General features: G+C 47.7%; 1 protein-coding gene and 1 pseudogene across 1 annotated transcript in view; one reads left to right on the top strand and one right to left on the bottom strand.

The window, feature by feature from the left end:
- Nucleotides 1–725: 725 nt before the first annotated feature.
- Nucleotides 726–2,776, top strand: LOC116902990 (annotated as a pseudogene).
- Nucleotides 2,777–6,825: 4,049 nt separating this feature from the next.
- Nucleotides 6,826–21,101, bottom strand: part of Ndufaf6 (NADH:ubiquinone oxidoreductase complex assembly factor 6) — a 23,251-nt gene continuing 8,975 nt past the window's right edge. Inside the window, exons 4-9 of the mRNA XM_032906009.1 lie at nucleotides 20,581–20,637; nucleotides 16,654–16,756; nucleotides 15,511–15,644; nucleotides 13,391–13,492; nucleotides 10,021–10,077; nucleotides 6,826–6,974 (exon numbers count right to left, since the gene is read on the bottom strand). Of these exons, the coding sequence (XP_032761900.1) occupies nucleotides 6,846–6,974; nucleotides 10,021–10,077; nucleotides 13,391–13,492; nucleotides 15,511–15,644; nucleotides 16,654–16,756; nucleotides 20,581–20,637 (582 nt within the window). The 3' untranslated portion in view covers nucleotides 6,826–6,845. The remainder of the gene's footprint in view (nucleotides 6,975–10,020; nucleotides 10,078–13,390; nucleotides 13,493–15,510; nucleotides 15,645–16,653; nucleotides 16,757–20,580; nucleotides 20,638–21,101) is intronic.

Below are 21,101 nucleotides of genomic sequence, written 5' to 3'. Positions count from 1 at the left end.
GGCTCATACCTAACTTTGAAAATGGTAATAGAGTTGATATGAAAAGAAGAAGACTCCATTTGCTTACTTTAAATTCTCAGCCTCACCCTGCCAGCTCAGGGATTTCTAGTAAGACTGAAATTAGACAATATTTACAGGATTTGACATTTCTAATTAATGCTTATGTTTAAGTAAATAAAGTTTGTGAGGTGCTGGAGAGATGGCTTAGTGGTTAAGAACACTAAGCTGTTACTTTATAGGACATTTAAGAACTCAAACTGGATTGCCTGGACCCCTTAACGAGGGAGGACAATGATACTAGACAGTTTATATCTTAATAAATAAAAAGGGGGAGTTATCCCTGTATGCTAAATAATGCTCCTTTTATTTCAATTTTAAAATTTGGATGCCAAAGTTTATGGCACCCTACAACTAGGCATACTTCTGCCTAGGTGAAATAGAGAGATCCACATATTGACATGATCCTGTCCAGATATTTTATATGGGGAAGAGGGAATGTTTGTGTTTTTTCTACAGGATGCTACAAGAGTGTGCCAGCTGCCAGAGGTGGTTGCTGAGACTTGCTGATCCTGGTTGCATAAAGATTCAGCTCTCCTGGTTCGGGTCCCTGGAGTCATTCCTCTGCCCTGAGAGGAAGATGGAAGATTCCCCCCTCACCTTTTGTCATCACAAAGATTTTGCCGTTGCTGTAGTCAGTGTTACCGCTGTGTGTGTCCCGTCCCACTATGGCCCGCTCTCTCACCCTCTGTGCACTGCTGCTTGCTGGAGAAGACTGGACTCCAGCCGTTGCTGCCCCCCTCATTTCCCTGGTGACTCTTGCTGCCTTAACTGGTCATTTTACAGACTGTAGCTTCTCAGGAATGCCACCTGCGTAAAGCTGCTGTGGACTGGGGAACTCTGCCCTGGTTGTACAGATCTCAGAAATGGTTCCATTGTCTGCTGGTTGTTCCAGAGAAAAATGACTGATCCTGAACTGTCCTGGAAAAGACCTTGACACTTTCACTGCTATTGTAGCAGCCATTACTGCTGCAGACATTGTGTCTGCAGTGTCTGGAGTTATCCTCCCCCAATCTATTGTTAGACAAACACAGTGGGTGAACTTTCTGGAGTAGTTGCTAACAATTGGGAGTTATAGGAGCGGCTTGACTACGGCCCTTGGTGGTAACAGCTGAAGAGAACCAAATGAGGTGCCCACTACTTATCGGGAGTGGCTCTGTTTGGTGCAGCCCTTTGCTGTGGATTAGTGTTCATGCTATGGTTGGTTTGCAAACTCAGATCTCAACAGAAACGTGACAAGGCTGTTATCACTCAAGCACTTGTGGCCATTGTACAAGGGGCCTCCCCTGGAATTTGGTTATCTATCTTCAAAAATTAGTCGGTATCTGAGTTCTCTGCTCTTGCACCCCATGGATCTGTGGATCCATTGCACTGGGATGAGAGAGACTCAATGATCCTTTGATCAGCCCTTCCACATCGCTGATGTTTCCTCATTGCACGCGATAGGGTGATCATTTGTTAAAAATAAAATAATAAGGGGGAGATGTAGAGGGCCGCTATAACATTTGCCACCCCAAGATGGCGCTGGCTTCCACTGCGCCCCACGTGGAAGGCCAGGATAGCTTCCGCCATTACAAGATGGCGCTGGCCTCTGCCGCGCCAGCCGACTTCCTTTCAGGAAGTTAACTGTGTGCGCATGTTCAAGAGTGCCTTCGTGCCAGGTCTTTGCCCACTCTGGGGCGTGCCTAATGAGATCATGGGTAAGCAACCAATCAGGTGTGGATGCGCCGCGCTAGGGTGTATATAAGCCACGCCATGCGGGCGCACGGGGCTTCTCCTTAAGATTGAATAAAAGTTTGGCTGCAGCAAGGATTCGTATGTCCCCGCGTGTTTTCTTGCTGGCGAGAGGTCGCGCGGGACATCCTACCACGCCTGGCTCTCCTCTACAGTTGTTGGTTGGTTGGTTGGTTGGATTTGAGACCTTGGTAGTGCTGGGATCACAGACATGTGGCACAGCGCCTAGCTGGATGCCATTTTTAATGTCCCATGTATGTTGAGAAAAGAATTGGGAAGACTTAATACATTTAATGGTGGTTGTCTCTTACTTATACAGTGTTTGACTTAGGAGCAGCGCTTTGGAGATCCTGTGGATCTGTGTCTTGCTTCAACAGTGTTTGGACAGAATAGACCTGGGGACTCCCACTTCCAGTTGCCTTACAAGTCTCTCCAGTCGCAGCCTCCAGGACCTTGCCGCCTTCGGTTCCTAGGACCAGCCAGCACTGTCCCAGTTAGCCCCATACTCCGGAACAGCCACGAACTCTCAGATTCGTGAGAATTATTCCAGCAAAGTGGAAGCTGCCGAGAGCCGCCTGGTCAACTTGCACCTGCAGACCTCCTACACCTACCTCTCTCCGGGCTTCTTTTTTGATCAGGTTGACATGGCTTTGGAAGGTGTAGGCCACTTCTTTCAAGGAATTGGCCAAAGAGAAGCAAGTATGCCCCCAAGTTGCAGAACAATTTCGGGGGCCGTGCACTCTTCCAGGATGCGCAGAAGCCATCACAAGATGAGTGGGGTAAAACCCCGGAGGCCATGGAAGCTGCCTTGGCCCTGGAGAAGAACCTGAACCAGGCCCTCCTGGATCTGCATGCTGTGGGTTCTGCCCTCACAGACCCTCACCTCTGTGACTTCTTGGAAAGCCACTTTCTTGGTAAGGAGGTGAAGCTCATCAAGAAGATGGGCACCCACCTGAACAAGTTCTGTAGGGTGGCAGGGCCATAAGCAGCGCAGACTGGCGTGGCCCAGGCATCTCTGGGTGAGTATCTGTTTGAGCGCCTCCCTCTCAACGTGACTGGGCCTCTGCGCCTTCCAACCGGCTCCCTCCTCTGCTCTGCACCGGCCGCCTCAGCACCTCCGCCTGGACGAACCTCTAAAGCCACTAGGCAGCTCTCCCAGGTCTTGGACCAGGTAAAAATAAAGCTTTTTGAAACAGGAAAAAAAAAGTTTGATTTAAAAATAATTATCCTCAGGCTGGAGAGATGGCTCAGTGGTTAGGAGCACTGACCGCTCTTCCAGAGGTCCTAAGTTCAATTCCCAGCAACCAATGGTGGTTCACGACCATCTATAATGGGATCCGATGCTCTCTTCTGGTGTGTCTGAAGAGACTGACAGTGTATTCACATACATAAAATAAATAAATCTTAAAAAAATAATTATCCTCTACTGTGTTTATTTGGCCCCGATATTTCTGTAATGAGTATAAGTAAGTAGGCTGTGTAAAAACAACATATATTCAATGTTTCAAAATAACCTAGGAAAGCAGGATTCAGATGGATCTATTTTCAGTCACACACAGCTTACAAGTGAGGGATGGCAGTAGCATCCTCCTGCTAAGTAAGGAGAATGCAGTGCGTTTGGAATTAGTATCACATAGACAACTGCCCCAAGAAGCAAACAGAGTTTACTGGAACACTTTCTGAATCATTAACATGGAGTTCCTAAGGAACCCCGCCCTACCCATAAGAGGGACTTCAAGCTTATAAAGTTCTCGAATTTGGTCCTTGAGAAATTCCTCATGTTGGCCTGTGCTGAAACACACAGGACATTATTATATAACTGAGCAGTCGGGAGAGGGATCAGGATTAAAAATAAAATAGAAAACAGCGAAGCCACACGGGGCTGTTTAATGAGGAAAGGGTGACTCAAAGGCAAACAGTGTTTGTGCAGGAGAACAAAATGTCAGCCTACAGACTCATCAAATAACAAGGACTTTCAGGCTTTGAGTCAAAGGCATTGTTTATCCAAGGACCGCTTACACCAAGAACAATGTAAACATTACTCACGAATGCACGTACAAAATATATGTCCTAAAATTTAGCTAAACCCCTTATTGCGTCCCCTGACTGACTTATCGTCTTTCCTCTCAGCCTGTGTTCTGATTGTAGCCCAGCATCTAGATTCTTGAATACTGTATGCTTCACTCAGCTGTCACGCTGTTTGTGTATGGTACATGTGTGCACATATGTGCGTGGGACTGTGTGGGGCTGCATGTGTTGGGTCACAGGTCAACTTGTAGGAGTCATCCTGTCCTTCCATCAGGGGTTCGAACATTGAACCCTAGTGGCTCTGCTTGAACTGTGAGCACATTTACTCAACGAGCATCTTGCTGACCCTGAATAAAAAGTGGCCTCTGCCCTGTCATGTTCACCTGTCCATTAGTCACACATGAATCATCTCTGTCCACCACCATCCTACTGCTTGAAGGGACCTTCATAAAATTCTCTACTTCATTTTATGTGTACGATGGCTTTGCCTGCATGTACGCATGTGCACCACAGTGCCTGGTTCCTTCAGAGGTCAGAAGCGGCCATCGGATCACCTGTAACTAGGTCAGCATGGTTGTGAGCCATGTGGTGCTGGGAACTGAGCACAGGTCCTCTGTAAGGCAGCCCCATAGTTTTTAAGAAGTATCGTTTACTACACAGTAATTTTCACCATAAGGGAAAGCAGGTGATTGGCTAGTCTGCCCTCTTTCTGACCCATTTCGGCCAGTCCCAATTCTCTGTGTGACTTCTTGCTCAGTCTTGTTATGGAAACGAGATTACTTTTAGTAACTGTCTGCATAGTGCTTACAAGTCTGAGGATCCTCTGTCAAGTCATCAATTAGGGTAGTGTCTTTAAAGAAATTAAATTTGTACCAACCAAAACAGCTCAAACCCAAGGGCACCTGGGGGTTTGCGGAAATGGGTAAAACCAAGCCCAGTTCTCTGATCTTAATTCAAAATGTTCCACCAGGCCAGAGGACACAGACATCTGTAGTCACAAACTTTACGAGTTGGCCCACCTTTATTTACTTTTATTTTTGGATTTTTTGAGACATGGTCTCATCTAGGCCAGCTGGCCTTAAACTCACTGAGCCACTAAGGACCTGGTGGTCCAGCTGAGTGTGTGAACTCTTTCTAAGACGCTCAAGCAGGAGTCAAGATCTTTAGCCGTTGATTGCAGCCAAGTTTATCTCCAAACACTGGCCATAATGCTAACAAGGACTCGGGAACTCTTCAACCCAGGCTCCTTCAGAATCCTAAGAAGTGAGTCCCAATTCCAAGCACTTGCCTCTGAGGACTAGCGAGAAGACTCCCTGGAGATGGCTAAGAGGATGTCCCTGCAGCACCAGCATCAACCAACTATTTGCTGGCACAAGCACACTGCACATTCACTCACCCATGCAATGGCTCCTACTGCTGTCAATCAGAAGGCGTCCTGGGCACTGGGAAGGCTAAGAGGAGGCAAGCTGTCTAGCCTTGGCCTCGTGGGTTCTCATTTAGATTTTATCTGCAAAACCGAATTATTTTAACTATTACTAATGCACAATTAGACTCTGGCTCATAGCTAAAACAAAGGCTAGAGTCACCTGCCAACTATCACGGAAATGGGGGGGGGGCAGCAAGAGCCGGGCAAAAGCAGGACCTGCCGCAAACCTGCTCCCAAGACTGTCTCACCCGCAGTCTAAACCTGCTAGAGTGCGGCCATGTGGAGACGTTTAATCTGTGCAGCTAGTAAGTATTTTATAATCTAACATTTAGCCACTTGGCTCCTGGAACTTTGGAGGCAGAGGTAAGTGGATCTCTGAGTTCGAGGCCAGCCTGATCTACAGAGCAAGTTCCAGGACAGCCAAGGCTACACAGAGAAACCCTGTCTCAGAAAAAAACAAAATAAACAAATAAATAATATTAGAAATGCACATTTCCTGCCAATGGTGTGGTACACACCTTTAATCCCTGTACTCAGGAAGCAGAGGCTCTAAAAGTTCAAGGCCAGCCTAGTCTGAGGCAAGTTCTAGGGTAGACATAGAGGGAAGATCCTGTTCAAAAAAAAAAAAAAAAAAAAAAAAAAAAAAAACCCAAAAAAACAAAAACCCACAACAAAATGCACAACCTCTGGATGGCCGCTCACTGCAATACTGTTAGTATAATTTATACAAATGCAGAGTTTTGCCAACATAATTTTATTCATGAATGACTGAGGCTGTGAGGTCAGTTAGCTGGGCTGACTAAGAAAGTGAAAGCTTCCAGACGACCCAGAAATGAAGTTAAATAAGGCTGCAACTGTGATGAGCAGCTGCTTAATCTTAAACCCAGGGTTTTCCATCACTCTGGGTAAAGTTTTGGTTAGAAAGACTAGCATTAGGGTTACATGGCCCTTAACAAACCACTTAGATTTAAAGTTCATTTTCATGCTCTAAAAGTACATTTGCAGCTCCACGGAGCATCTCAGCCTTGGCTGCCATCATGGTACCGTGTGATCCCAAATCCTTTCCCCTTTGGGCACCCAAAGGTGAGACTCAGGAAGGTGACTGCCTTTCCCTCGCCCCTGGCTCCCCCTGGGATCTCAACTTCCCAGCAATGGCATAGCAGCCCGCCCGCTGGCATCCCCGTCCCACTGAGTTCACAGCTGCTCTGTGAGCTACTGGAACCCAAGCAAGGGAGCCTTACGTAAAGTCAGTTTCCAGGGCTGGAAGCTGCTTAGTGGCTGTGAGCTCTTACAGAGGTTCCCATATCCATATCCGGTGGCTCGAAACCATCTGTGACTCCAGTTCCATGGCATCTGACACCCTCTAGCCTCTGTGGACACTTGCACATAAACTGACAAAGGCACACACACACATGCACACACAGACACACACATAGACACACACAGACATAGACACACATGGACACACACTACACATGCACACACAGACACACACACACACAGATTAGCTCTTACTGTTTCTAAAAAAGAACCACCCAAACCACACATTTTTTAAATCAATAAACCAGAAGGAAATCAGCATCAGCAACATAAAATCATTTTAGTATCTTTTTCTCCATGATTGAATATACAAAGATAATGGAAGTAACGTATTCTTCTGCTGTAAAGACGGATGGAATATATCAAAGTCCACTCGCTGGATTTTCTTTAAATAGTCCTCTAGAGAAACCTGGAAAAGAGAACAGTGGTCGGTCACTAGGTCATAAAATGGTCACAATTCCTAAAAAGAAAAGAGTACAGCCTGGCAATGGGCACACCTGCAACCCCCACACTCAGGAACCTGGAGCAGGTCAGTCTCCGTCAGTTTGAGACCAGCCTGTGCCAGACGGTGACGTGGAGGCCAACGTGGGCAGCATAGGAAGTAAGACTTTGTTTCAAAGAAAAAGTACAAGTATTAAAGCTATTTTAGTTTCCTAAGCTGATATTACAAAATGAGAAAAACATTTTTTCTTTCCCAGTCAGGAAAATGTATGTAGCCCCAGCTGGCCTTAGAACTCATGTAGACCGGGCTGGCCTCGAATTCAAAGAGACCCTCCTGCCTCTGCCCCATTGAGTGCCAGGACTGAAACTGCACCACCATATCCAGCCAAGCTGAAAATCTTTAAAGACTGCATCTGGAGCCACAGGCCGTTGTGAGCTGCCTGAACAGGGTGCTGGGGACTGAACTCGGGTCCTCTAGAAGAGCTGTGGAGTTCTTACCCAGTATCACTCTACCCCGACACGAGAACTTTCAACGAGAGAAAATACAGACGAGTCCCCAGAAACAGAACAGTAAGGACATAACTAGGCTATAACACAGTAAAGCTAGGGCTGTGAGCTCCAAGCCTCCGTTGATCGCATAGATAATGTTCCGCCCAAGGCCCAAGCATTGGACAAGCCGTGCTTCCGAGGCACTGGAAAAGAAGATGTCTACCTAAGGAATGACCAGCATCTGTGAGAGCCTGAGTTTGATACCAAAGACCAAAAAATAAGTAACTGTTTTTCTTTTTGTAATAGTTTTATTAAGTATCCGCAGGCTGGCCTCAAATATTCAACCCTTCCCTCAGCCTCTAGAGCAGTGGAACCACAGTGTGTACCATAACAAACAGAAAAACTAATCAGGGAAACGAAACCTCTCCCAGTGCTGTGTGCTGTGAAGCCCATGCTGACCACTCATTGTTAAAGACATTTATTTACGGGGCACCCACAGAGCACCTGCAGCGCAGGAGGGGCACCCACAGAACACCTGCAGCGCAGGACGGGCACCCACAGAGCTTGCAGCGCAGGACGGGCACCCACAGAGCACCTGCAGTGCAGGAGGGGCACCCACAGAGCACCTGCAATGCAGGAGGGGCACCCACAGAGCACCTGCAGCACAGGAGGGGCACCCACAGAGCAACTGCAGTGCAGAAGAGGCACCCACAGAGCACCTGCAGCGCAGGACGGGCACCCACAGAGCACCTGCAGCGGAGGACGGGCACCCACAGAGCACCTGCAGCACAGGACAGGCACCCACAGAGCACCTGCAGCGCAGGACAGGCACCCACAGAGCACCTGCAGCGCAGGACAGGCACCCACAGAGCACCTGCAGCGCAGGACGGGCACCCACAGAGCACCTGCAGCGCAGGACGGGCACCCACAGAGCACCTGCAGCGCAGGACAGGCACCCACAGAGCACCTGCAGCGCAGGACGGGCACCCACAGAGCACCTGCAGCGCAGGACGGGCACCCACAGAGCACCTGCAGCGCAGGACGGGCACCCACAGAGCACCTGCAGCGCAGGACGGGCACCCACAGAGCACCTGCAGCGCAGGACGGGCACCCACAGAGCACCTGCAGCGCAGGACGGGCACCCACAGAGCACCTGCAGCGCAGGACGGGCACCCACAGAGCACCTGCAGCGGAGGACGGGCACCCACAGAGCACCTGCAGCGCAGGACGGGCACCCACAGAGCACCTGCAGTGGAGGAGGGGCACCCACAGAGCACCTGCAGCGCAGGATGGGCACCGGATCCCCTGGAGCTGGATTTACAGCTCATTACGAGCTGCCTGACATGGGGACTGGAAATTAAACTTAGGTCGTCTGCCAGAGTGTCGAGTGCTCTTAACCACTGAGCGTCCCGGCCTCCCACGTTGACCTTTTAAAACATTATTTTTTGAAGTTTAGTGGGTCTTTGTTCTTGCTAGAAAACAAGATTTTCGGACAAAAGGAATAACCACAGGTCTCTATAAAATTCACCTTACCATCACCTATCACACAAGGATTAAGGAAAGATGGGAACTGCATAGTATTCTTTAGTTTTTGGTAAATTGGTAAATTTGGTAATTCTTTGGCTAATTGGTAAAATTTCCTCCTACCTGTACCGCCCAGGCACAGGCCTTCCTCACGGTGGGCAGGACCCACTCGGTTCATGAAGGCTGCTGCTAGTCAGGCCTCTACCAACCGAGCTGCATGCCTGCCCTTAAGAACAAGTCTGTAACACAAAAATCCTGTACATCCACACTCCATGATCCTGAGGCCCCAATCCCTTCTCAGACAACACCCACAGCGCCCCCTGGAGTTCTGCAGCATAGACCAGGGAGGTGCGAAACATGAATGGGGCCTCTGTCCTTCTGTCCTTCTGATGGTTGGTTTTCATGGTGTACTATGCAGTGTGTGAGTTCACAGGCGTCAGCTCCAGATCAACATGGCACCACAAACACCTTCACTCCCTGTACCTCCCTGACCCAGGAAAGAGTCCCTTCTTTCCTGCCTCTGTGAGCCTTCTGGGGTTGGACTCAGACTGACGGGCTTACATAGGAAACGGCTTTACCGCTAAGCAATCTCACAGGGAGGGAATTTGAGCCCAGAGAGCCACCCTTTAAACAATGTCTCCAGGTTACTTCAGTGCACAGCAATGACCTGTGAGCTGACCCTACATAATCCGGTTACCATGGAGATACTCCAACAAGGTGGCTTCTTCTGGAATTCTCATTTTACTGAGTATAATTGAGGAACATGGGGGTTAAAGAAATTAAGGCCCCGTGGCTGAGAGAGAGTGGAGTGAAAACAAGGTAGCCTGGGTGCAGAGCCCGTGCTGACGACATCACAGAGAACACACGTGCCATCATAGACTAATCAAGCCAGCACGCGGTAGGGAAACAGAACCAGAAGAAGTACTCTGGGACTTGACAAGACGTGAGAAATGGCCCAGTCTGCCCTCTGCTCGCCCAGCCTTCTCCACTGTAGCACTTACCGTCTGAAGAAAAGCAGGAAACGCTTGGGCAGGAACGCGACTATGGAAGGACCTCGCCTTAAAGAAAAAAGGAAAGGAACCGGTTGGAATACCTCAGAAACCGTCTCCCTCTGAGGGTGACCACACTGCAGCGGTGGCCTGACAAAGGTCTCTCACCAAAGCAAGAGAACAGCTCATTCCCCGCTGCCCAAGGTTAGCTTCAAAAGCCTCATGGACTTAGCAAAAACCAACTCCGTCCTATCGAAGCCCCTCTGCTTTCTGCTCGGCTGTGGCATTTCCCGACTCCCTTACCACACTTCACACTAACTCTGCAAAGGTGAAGACTCACCACCTCCTAACCTAGTCTCCTGCTTAGATGCAGATGAGCCTCTCTGGTGGGCCTGCCTGTCTGACTCATCAGTACTGACGAGTTCACATTTCACCTTCCTCCCTACTGATCAGGATCAGCTAGTCTCCCTGCAGTGCAAATGTCTTTGTATTTAGCCCCAATCTCAGTTCGGCCTGACCCCTGGATCTCCCACGCTCTGAACCACCTGGTCCACTGGCTGGTGCCGTCCTGAGTTTGCCAGGCCTACCCTTTCCAGGTCTGTTACACGAGGAGGAGCGCACCGCGTCTCCACTTGCTGATGGCAGACCCTCCACAGCCACTGTGGCTCTCTACACCAGTCTCCTCTCTCAGCCTCTCCGCAGCACAGGAGTGCATGCTGGTACCCATTTCCTCTGCTCTCGGATGGGCCTCCCAGCTCTCCTCCCAACTCTCCTGTTCCCCTCTTAGCTCCTTCCTAATAAGGGCCTGTCTCCTAACTGATGAGTGGTGGCCTCACACCTCTGTCCCCATCGTCATCGAGAGGCACTCTCCTTGAGCAACAGCATCTAGACTCACAGCTTTGACGGTAACCTCTTAGTGACTCCAAAGTCACAGCCCTGCATGCTCCAGTACCCATCTCCCTAAATGTCACCCGCCTCAAATCGAATTATAACCAGAACAACCATGAGTGCCAAGCATCCCACTCACTGTCTTGCACTGCCTGGCACTAGTGTGGCCTCAGTGTGAACACACTGCAGCCTCTGACTTGTTCTCCTCGCCATCTTGTCACAGTCAGTCAATTATCAAGTGTCACTGTGATTGCTGGCAACACACACATGTGTGTCTCTCTCCAAACGCCTTTCCCTTTTTGGAAGTAGAGCTTACTTGTAGGAAGCCCCGGTGTTGGTAACATGAGCACAGCCGTGTCAAGCTCTCCCACAAGCACCTCAGGCCTCAGAGATGACAAAGCTTTCCCTGAGTCAGGCTCAGAGGAATGACAAAACCTTTCCCTGTGTTTGAATGTTGACACAATGTGCAGATGTTTAGGGGCAGAAACCTCTGGTTAACCCTTCCTCCTGGTGCTGCCCAAAATCAACACTGAGTTCCCGGGTGAGTAGGAGTTGCCCTCTCTCACAGTGAGCACAGACCACCTGATCCTCACTCTTCTGCACGTGTCTACTGTTTCTTCAGTGCCTGCCATTTCTTAGCTCCTGGGAAGACCCAGGCAGGTGTCCAGGACCAAGCTGTGCGTGGCCAGATGTGACAAGACACTCACTCATCGGCCAACGCCCAATCTTTCTTGTCTTACACACTGCCAGGGCCAGGCATGGTAGCCACACCCATCATCTCAGCTCGTCAGGGGCTGAAGAAAGAGGATCACAAACTCAAGGCCAGTGTAGACTCCAATGAAAGTTCCTAACGACACTAAATAGTAAATTCCTGTCTTAAGAAACCAAAAGCAAACCCCACCCCTGTGAGCTTCCTACTGTAGCACTAATGTCACAGCCCTACCTGCTGGTGACAAAGCTAAGTCGTATTGCAGGCAGTGTTATTAACTCTTTATATGACAGCTCACGTATCTACGTAATACTTAGAGCTGGGAGGTCAGGTGGTCCTCCTGTCTGTGTGGAAGCTGGGGCCTGGGGGAGGTCGAATCACAATTACTAACCTGCAGGATTAGAGTACATCAGGCGCTGGCTTCTTGGATGTACACCAGCACCTCTGTGTTCTTGTGCTTCTCGTAAGCCTCCATAGCACCATGATGGCTCTTCAAGCCACTGCCCTGAACCTGTTTTCTAGGAGTGCGCTTCATGCAACCGATAAGCCACTAGCTTTCAGTTCCGCCTACTTAACTTGGAGACATGGACACCTGACTTGGAGACTGAATGCCAGTTCAGTGGTATTTTCCCAGCACGTGGAAGACCCTCAGGTCAAACCCCAACACTCTACAACAAATTCTTTTTAAAAATTTTTAGGTTTTTTTTTTTAAAGGCTTTTGAGACAGGGTTTTTTTGGAACTCCCTCTGTAGACCAGGGTGGCCTCAGAGATCCACCTGCCTCTAGGATTAAAGGCGTGCACCATTATGCCCAACCACAAGTAAATTAATAAAACACTTGCAAATTGTAATTCTCAGTTTATTTACTCTATCAATCTCCAAGGAGAGAAGCCTAGAACTGGGGGAAGGTAGACAAATTTCTTTGAATCTGAGGCTAGTTTGGTCTACATAGTAAATTCCCAGACTATACCATGGAACCCTGTTTCAAAAGATTTGTTCTTTCACAATTTCATACACACACACACACACACACACAATGCACTTAGGTCATAGTCTTCCTCCCCCCGTTATCTTCTCTTTCTTATCCCCCTTCTCCTACCAAACCCCTCCTGAGGAGAAAACTCTTAAAGAACAAAAACGGATTCAGGCGAACACCAGTTTAGGAGACATGGGAGATTCAAATGGAAAATAAATTAATAAATTTCATGGTGGAAAGATCAAAAACAGTAAAGAGCGAGAGTAAAGTTCAGTTTGGATCTGTTGGGACCCTTTCCCAGTGACTGTCCCACTGGACTGGTTAGGACACATTAGAACAGGAGGAACAAGGCCGGGGACATGACTTCCCTCTGAGGCAACAATGAGAGCAGAGCATACGTCAACAGAATAGAACCAGAAGCCCGGGGCAGCCATAAACCCAGCCAGCAGCAGCAACCAGCAACAAGCCAGAACATAAAGGGGCAACTGAGAATGCTGGCTGAGAATGCAGTTCGAGGAGGAAGGAGATGGGCAGGCATGGAAGGCAGACACACTCAGGTGAGCGGAGGAGCCCACGTGAGAAAGCTCAGGGTGTGTGTCCATCAGCTGATGGTGGAAGGGGTTTTTCTAGAGTAGGAAAAGGTTTCAAAAGTCCCTGAGATAAACCCTGGGGATCCAATGAACAACGGAATAAAGACCCTATAGAAATGCTACATGCATGCATACATATATGTATGCGCCATAGAAAGAACCCTATCCAGTGTTACCACTTAGGTAACTCCCTAAGTGACCGGGCAAAGAGGCTACTCACATGCTTTAGGTGCAAGTGTGCCTGGCTGGCAATGTCATAAACTACATCTCTCACATTTTTATCTTGGTTTCTCCGTAGAAAGTCTTCTTGTGAAACACCATGCTGTGAAGAAAATATAATGTTAGGGATCTATAAGCAGATTCAAAATTAATATTGCTTAAAAAACCAGACAGACGGCATATGCAGGATAAAGGCTAGTTTTAAATTGTGTGTGTAAGTCTGTGAGGGGCACTCTTCCTTGTCAACTTGACTGGCTACACAACCAACTAACAGACAAGCTCGTAGGTGGGTCTCTGAGGGTATTTCCTGGAAGGAGTAACTAAGGGGCGAAGATGTCTCCCAGATGCTTGAATGAAATGTACTGAGTGCTGTTTTTGCCTGTCACCTTTGCTCCTTGCTGGCATATGCATCTGCCACTGCTGATGATGAGTGCTACAATTGCTGCCACGCTTCATGGACACTGGAGGCCAGCTTCGCTGGACTTTAAGAGGACCTCCAGCTCTCCAGGAATCCCCCAGGCCTTCAGTGCCAGGCTGGGATGGCTAAGGCAACTAGCCACGGGGACGGACCAGTTTCTCCAGTGTGCAGGAGGCTGCTATTGGACATGAGGCAAGCCAATGTCATAACCCTCTTTAGGATATATATTTACTCTACTAGTGCTGTTCCTCTAGAAAAGCCAACTAGTTAAGTACAGTGTGTGTGATGTAAGAGAAGTAAGAGAAAGCATACAAAAAGATGGGGGCTGGAGAGATGGCTCAGTGGTTAAGGGCACTGACTGCTCTTCCAGAGGTCCTGAGTTCAATTCCCAGCAACCACATGGTGGCTCACAACCATCTGTAATGAGATCTGATGCCCTCTTCTGGTGTGTCTGAAGACAGTGACAGTGTACTCACATATAATTAATAAATAAATCTTTAAAATAAGTACAAAAGGATTAAAAAGAGGGCTGGGGAGACGGCTCGACTTAAGAGTACTTGCTGCTCTTGCAGAGGACTATTCTCAGCAGAGAATGGACCAGGTTCCGTTCTCCACACCCACATCTGGCATCTCAGAAACTCCTGCCCCAGAGAACCTGAGACTCTCCTCTGGCCTTCACAGATACCCATGTGGAAATATACATTCACACATACATGCGCGCGCACACGCGCACACACACACACACACACACACACATACATACACATCAATAAAATAAATCTTTTTAAAAGTTTAAAAGGGCAGACAATAAGGAGCCGCACTCAAACCCCCACAACCACCACCTTTATGGTTTTCCAAGACAGGGTCTCTGTGTAGACCTGGTTGTCCTGGAACTTGCTGTATAGACCATGATGGCCTCAAATCCTGCCTGCCTCTGCCCCTGCCTCCCAAGTGCTGGAATTAAAGGCCTGCACCACCATTGCCTGGCTCTGATAAACATTTTGTTTGATTGTTTTTGTTTTCTGGGTTTTTTATCTTGTTTTGTTATTTGGTTTGGTTCATTTTGTTCCCCTTTACCCCAGACATGGTTTTTCTGTGTAGCCTTGGCTGTCCTGGAATCTGATAAACATTTTAAAAATATATATTCCAGGGTTGGGGATTTGGCTCAGTGGTAGAGTGCTTGCCTAGCAAGCGCAAGACCCTGGGTTCGGTCCCCAGCTCCGAAAAAAAAAGAAAAGGAAATATATATATATATATTCCAGCTGGGTGAGGCAGCCAATGTCTGCAATGCCAGCACTTAAGAGGTGGAGGCAGGAGGATCAGAAGTTCAAGTCCATCCCAGCTACAGAGAGATTCAAGAGTTCAAAATCACCCTCAGCTACAGAGAGATTCAAGAGTTCAGTTCAGTCTGAGCTACCAAAGACCTTGTCCTCCCCAAAACAAAATCAACAAAAAATTATTACCACCAATAAAGTAAAATGACAGACAGGCCCAGGTGAGGTTACTATGGCTATGTGAACGGATGGTGCACGCTCCTCAGGCCTCTTGCTGCAGTAAGACGTACCCTCCAGACCCTACGGCTTGACCTATGAGGTTCTCCTCACTAGTCAGAGCCAAGCAGAAGTGATGCGCACACCTTTCCAATAGCGACATAGCCAACCAAACAAAACAAAGAGCCCCGGGGACACGGGCTAACGCCTCACCTTCACGCAGACATCCATGGGCAGGAACACTTGTCTCTGGCTACTGTGATAGGGAGTTGCTCTCAAGCATGTCACAATGCCTTGTGCCTTTCCAATGTGGCTTGCAGCATGATCTGCATGAACATCCTTCACGCCTGGAATCACAGAAACCAAACAGGGCTGCTCTGTTGTCCTTAGATCATAACAAGTCAAGCCATAAGCACAGGACATCAGCCATACAGCACAGTAAACGTATTCATCCTGTCTGACATCTGGAAAACAGGATTTATGATGGACACTGGGTGTCAGGGATCTTCCGGCTGGCAGGCATCCGGAAAACTCTGCTTGTTAACTCCGACTTTAGCACACCAAGAACACACCGAGAATTTACTCAGCCTTCGTGGGAAATGCCACGAGTGCTTCATTTTTTTCCCTCTAAGCAATTTCCTACAACCTTCCTGTTAGGGCACATCAGGACAGGCCTGGGACGTTTGACAGGGACTGCACTGAGGGGTGACGTCAAGCCGGGTCACCCTCTTCAAATGAGATACTACTGTCCCTGGCCCATGATCTCCTTACGGTAAGGTACCACCAGCCTGGAGCAGGACAACAGGAAACTGCCCATTCGATGCTCTTAGAGGAGAGCAGAAATTCCCAACAGGGAGGAACTGGAGGGGTTGCTGCAGGAAAGGTAAGCCATGGGCACCACCTGCTTTCACCAGAGCGCTCCCAGGAGGCACCCACGCTTCTGAGACCCTGAGCACCTGGACACGCCTGCACTTTGGAAGAAGTATAACGGAGAGAACAGAGGCACACTCTCTCTCTTACTATTAAAGATAACAAGATGGCTGGCGGCCCACACCTTACAGGCCAGCTCAGGAGGCAGAGGTAGGTGGAGTCCAATGAGTTCAAGACACCTTGGTCTGCATATTGAGTTCAGGCTGGCCAAGGTCTCAAAAAACCAAAACCTAAGTAAAAGTTGTAGCATGATAGTGTACGCTTGTAATCAGAGCACTTATGGAGGCTGAGGCAGGATGCCTGCCTCTGGTTTGAGGGCAGCACAGGCCACAAAGTAAACCCCTGTCCAAATGGGGAAATGCTACTGCATGGACAACACAGACGTTAAAAGTGCAATCTGAGGTCTGAAGCAGACAAACAGCTCACCCAGCACCTCCAGCGTCAGGTAGAGCAGGGAACTCTGCGTGTTCTCGGCGTAGTTTTCAAGTTCCCGGATGCTGCGGTACGCTTTGTCGTCCAGGTTTTTCTCCTGAGTCAAAGAAAATGCAAAGGAAGATTACTAAATTATTACTTTATAATGCAAAGTTTTTAATATAATTTATTTTTTTTATATTCATTGTTTTGCCTGCATGGATGTCTCTGTGAGGGTCTCAGAAGGCCTAGAACTGCAGTCGCAGACAAATGGGAGGGGGGTGGGATTGAACCTGGGTCCTCTGGAAGAGCAGCCAGTGCTCTTAACCACTGAGCTATCTCTCCAGCCCAATGAGTGCTCTTTTGTTTTTTGGTTTTGTTTTGTTTTTTTTTCCTAAAATAAATATCACTTAATAGATTTGTTTAGTGAACAATAAAATTTAAAATATAGCTAGGCGGGTTGGAGAGATAGCCCAGTGGTTAAGAACACATACTGCTCATCCAGAGGACTTGACTGGCACCTACAAATACCTGAAACTCTAGCTCCAGGGGATCTGATACCCTCATCTGGCTTCCAAGAAGCATGGGTATACATGTGACACACACACACACACACACACACACACACACACACACACACACACACCTCTAAATAAAAATAAATTAAATTTAAAAATAATTAAAAAATATATATAGCTAGACAGGGGACTGGATGATGACTCGGGGGTTAAGTACTGCAAAAATAAGTGTCCCCATCAAAGTCTTACATATTGGTGCTTACAATCGCTTCATAAAATAAGGCTCAAGAATATTATGAATGCACAAACCCCACAGGCACAGGCTTCACTCTCTCAGGTTCTTACCGGTCATGTGTGTATCTTCTCTGCTGGCATGTCTAGGTGGTGTTCTGTTGTTGAGCCGAGGGTTCCTGATACATTTTACACATTAAACCCCTATCAGAAAACTGACAGTGTGTTTCCCATTCCCTCTGGGTTTTCAATCTTTTGAACTTTTAATTGTTTTTAAAGATTTATTTATTATATATAAGTACACTGTAGCTGTCTTCAGACACACCAGAAGAGGGCATCAGATCTCATTGCAGATGGTTGTGAGCCACTGTGTGGTTTCTGTGATTTGAACTCAGATCTTGGGAAGAGTAGTCAGTGCTCTTAACCACTGAGTCAGGATGAACTTTTAATTTTAAAGATTTTAACATCTCTTTTTTCTTATATGAGTCATCGATATCATACTTAAGAAACTATCACCTAACTTAAAATCATGAGGATGTATAGTTTATTTCAATGTTTTCTCCAAAGATTTTGGTTTTTCCATAGGCCATCAAACTATACTGCTGACTTTCATAAGTCAGTGTGAGGCAGCGGTCCTCATTTGATTACAATAACTCTGTCTGTTTAGTTTTAATAGTTCTTGAGACAGGGTCCCAGGGAAACCAAGTTGCACTCCAACAATGAATGTGCCTAAGTATGTCCTTGAACTCTCAACCTCATATGCCAAGGGCTGGAGTTAGGGACGTGCACCATGACACCTAGCCAGAGTCCTTCCTTTGCATAGGTACACCCTGTGTTCCCAGCATCATCTGTTGAAAACAATATTTTTCCTACTGAATTATTCAGCTAGTCAATTGACTATAAATATATGTTTTGTATCTGGTCCCCCACCCCCCAACTGAGACAAGATTTCTCTGTAATATCCCTGGCTGTTCTGGAACTCACTCTGTAAAACAGGCTGGACTTGAACTCCCAGAGATTGGCCTCCTTTGCCTCCTAAGTGCTGGGATTAAAGGTGTGCACCCCCACTGCCCTGCTTGCTTATATTTTTTTTTATAACTAATTGATTAGTTTTGTATCTGCATGTATAGGAGCAGATGTAGCTGTTCTAGGTAGACGTGTAGAGGTCATGAGAAGTCAGTTCTCTCTTGCTACCTTGTGGGATCAAGAGGTCAAACTCAGGTCAGGAGGCTTCTGCAGCAAGTACTTGTACTTGCTGGACCACCGTGCATGCCCTGGCCTCTATGTCTGTACCACTGACCTGTATGTCCATCCTTTGCCAATTCCACACAGTTTGATTACAGCTTAACAGCTATGTTTTGTATAAGCAGCTTATTAGCTGAAGAAGGAGGAGAAACGACCAAGGAGGGGAAGCTTAGATAAGGACTACATTGAAACTGTAAACTGAGCACGCGGGATGGGAAGGATATACCAGTGACCCCTGCACTCCAAAGGTGGACCAGGGTGATCTGACGTTAAGATCACTCCTAGTTCTAGAACAGGCTGGCTACAGAGACCTAGTCTTAAAAAAAAAGGTGGGGTTGGGGATTTAGCTCAGTGGTAGAGCGCTTGCCTAGGAAGCGCAAGGCCCTGGGTTCGGTCCCCAGCTTCGAAAAAAAGAACAAAAAAAAAAAAAAAAAAAAAAAAGGTAACCCGAGTCCTTTGCTTTTGCCCAGCCTCCCTTGAGACACTAAGGGCTGGGGCTGAGCACAGTGGCACCCTTGACGCTGCTGCAAGTTCAGGGTTAATTGACCACTACTGAGTTCCACCCAGGGATGTACAGTGAGGTCCTGTCTCACAACACTGAGGGTTACAGAGACGACTCGCTTCGTGGTTAAGAGCACTTGCTGCTCCTTCAGATGACCCAGGTACAATTCTCAGCAAAAGACCTATGCGCAGCATCCGTAAAACCACGTTTGATTTCCCAGCACAGCATGAAAGTAGGCATGGCGTCACAGACCCGGAATCAATACTCAAGTGGCAGAAGCAGGAGGATCACAGGTTCAAGGTCATCCTGCACTACAGTGAGAATACATGAGACCCTGTCTAGAAAAAAGTTAAGGAATAAGTAAAGAAAGCAAACTGACATGTTCCTGACCATGACGTCTGATTAAACACTGACCCAATACATTAACTAGACCACAACAATGGTGCCAGGGAACAGAGCAAGAAGCAGCTCAGCTGGGCCAGACTTCAGTTCTCAGAACTCAACAGCAATGTCTGCCCACAGGAATTGTCAGACAGATGACCTTTACTTCTTGGACACACATCTAAGCACCAGGGCACATAAATACATGTGTAAGATGCTCTGGCAGTTGATGACATCAAAGGAGTCCTGTTAAGGCACGGTGACCATACATGAAGAAACGGGTCCTGTTAGGGCATGGTGGTCATACATGCAGAAATGGGTCCTGTTAGGACATAATGGTCATACATGCAGAAATGGGTCCTGATCAGTGTGGTCCTGTGATGATGCTTTCAAAAGGCGCTCTTCTGCTTACCTCCTTATCCACTCAGCTAGTAAAGCTCTACCACTGAGCCACGTCCCCAGCCAGGCAGTGATGGTGCACACCTTTAATCCCAGCATTCAGAAGCAGAGGCAGGGGGATCTCTGAGTTCAAGGCCAGCCTGGTCTACAGACGGAGTTCCAGGACAGCCAGGACTACATAGAAAAACCCTGCCTCAAAAAACTAAAAACTTAAAACAAAACAAAACCGAAAGATAACAAAATACACCTGTATTTTCTGATCAAGTGATATGACTAGGGTTTACTTTTTTTTAAGTCAATGAAGTTAATGAAGAGAGTTAGAATATACATGAAATAAAATCAGGTATCTGGGCATGGTGGCTTATGCCAGTAATTTTACAGACCTTGGAACACGCACACACACGCGCACACACGCACACACACGCACACGCACACGCACGCTCAGTGCTGCCTTCTGTCCGAGTGCTGGCCTCTACCTGACTCCAGGGAGAGAGGGAGAGGAAGTGACAGGTAAGCATGTGGGGATGGACTGTGGAAAAACACCTTTGTTCTCTAAGTTTCCTTCCTCCAAAAGATTAACACGCACACAAAACTTTCCCTCCACGACTAATTAACCTAAGGACTCGGAAGGGACACGAAGTGGAGAGGTGGACAGTTCTGACTTACTCTTTCATCGATGATTCTCAGGAGCCACCTTTTAGTTAGGTTATGTCTCTTGACAGCCTAAAAGCAAGAGTGATAGACATTTTTAGAAGGTAGTAGAAATGCCTTCTCTAGAAACGCAAAGGTAGGTAAGGAACACTTGCTACAACTCATCAGGTCGACAGCGATGCTGAAAAGACATCGGGAGACACACAAGCAGGCCAGGTCATCCCTGTGAAAGGCTCTGGCTCCCCAACCATTTCCTCCTGCTGTGCCGGCACACACGCCATACTCTACTCTCTTTCCTTTCCTCTCCTGAATGTGTGTATTAAAATATAATTACAACCGGGTGGTGATGGCACACGCCTTTGATCCCAGACAGAGGCTGGCAGATCTCTGAGTTCAAAGCCAGTCTGATCTACAAAGCAAGATCCAGAACAGCAAGGGCTACACAGAGGAACCTTGTCTCGAAAAACCAATATATAAATAAAATACATTTATCTCTTAGATAGACAGATGACAGATGGATCGATAGATGACAGACA

The sequence above is a fragment of the Rattus rattus genome, chromosome 1 (assembly GCF_011064425.1).
Source record: "Rattus rattus isolate New Zealand chromosome 1, Rrattus_CSIRO_v1, whole genome shotgun sequence".
Taxonomy (NCBI): domain Eukaryota; kingdom Metazoa; phylum Chordata; class Mammalia; order Rodentia; family Muridae; genus Rattus; species Rattus rattus.
Note: the sequence above shows the minus strand (reverse complement) of the source record. Positions and strands in the feature narration are given on the sequence as shown.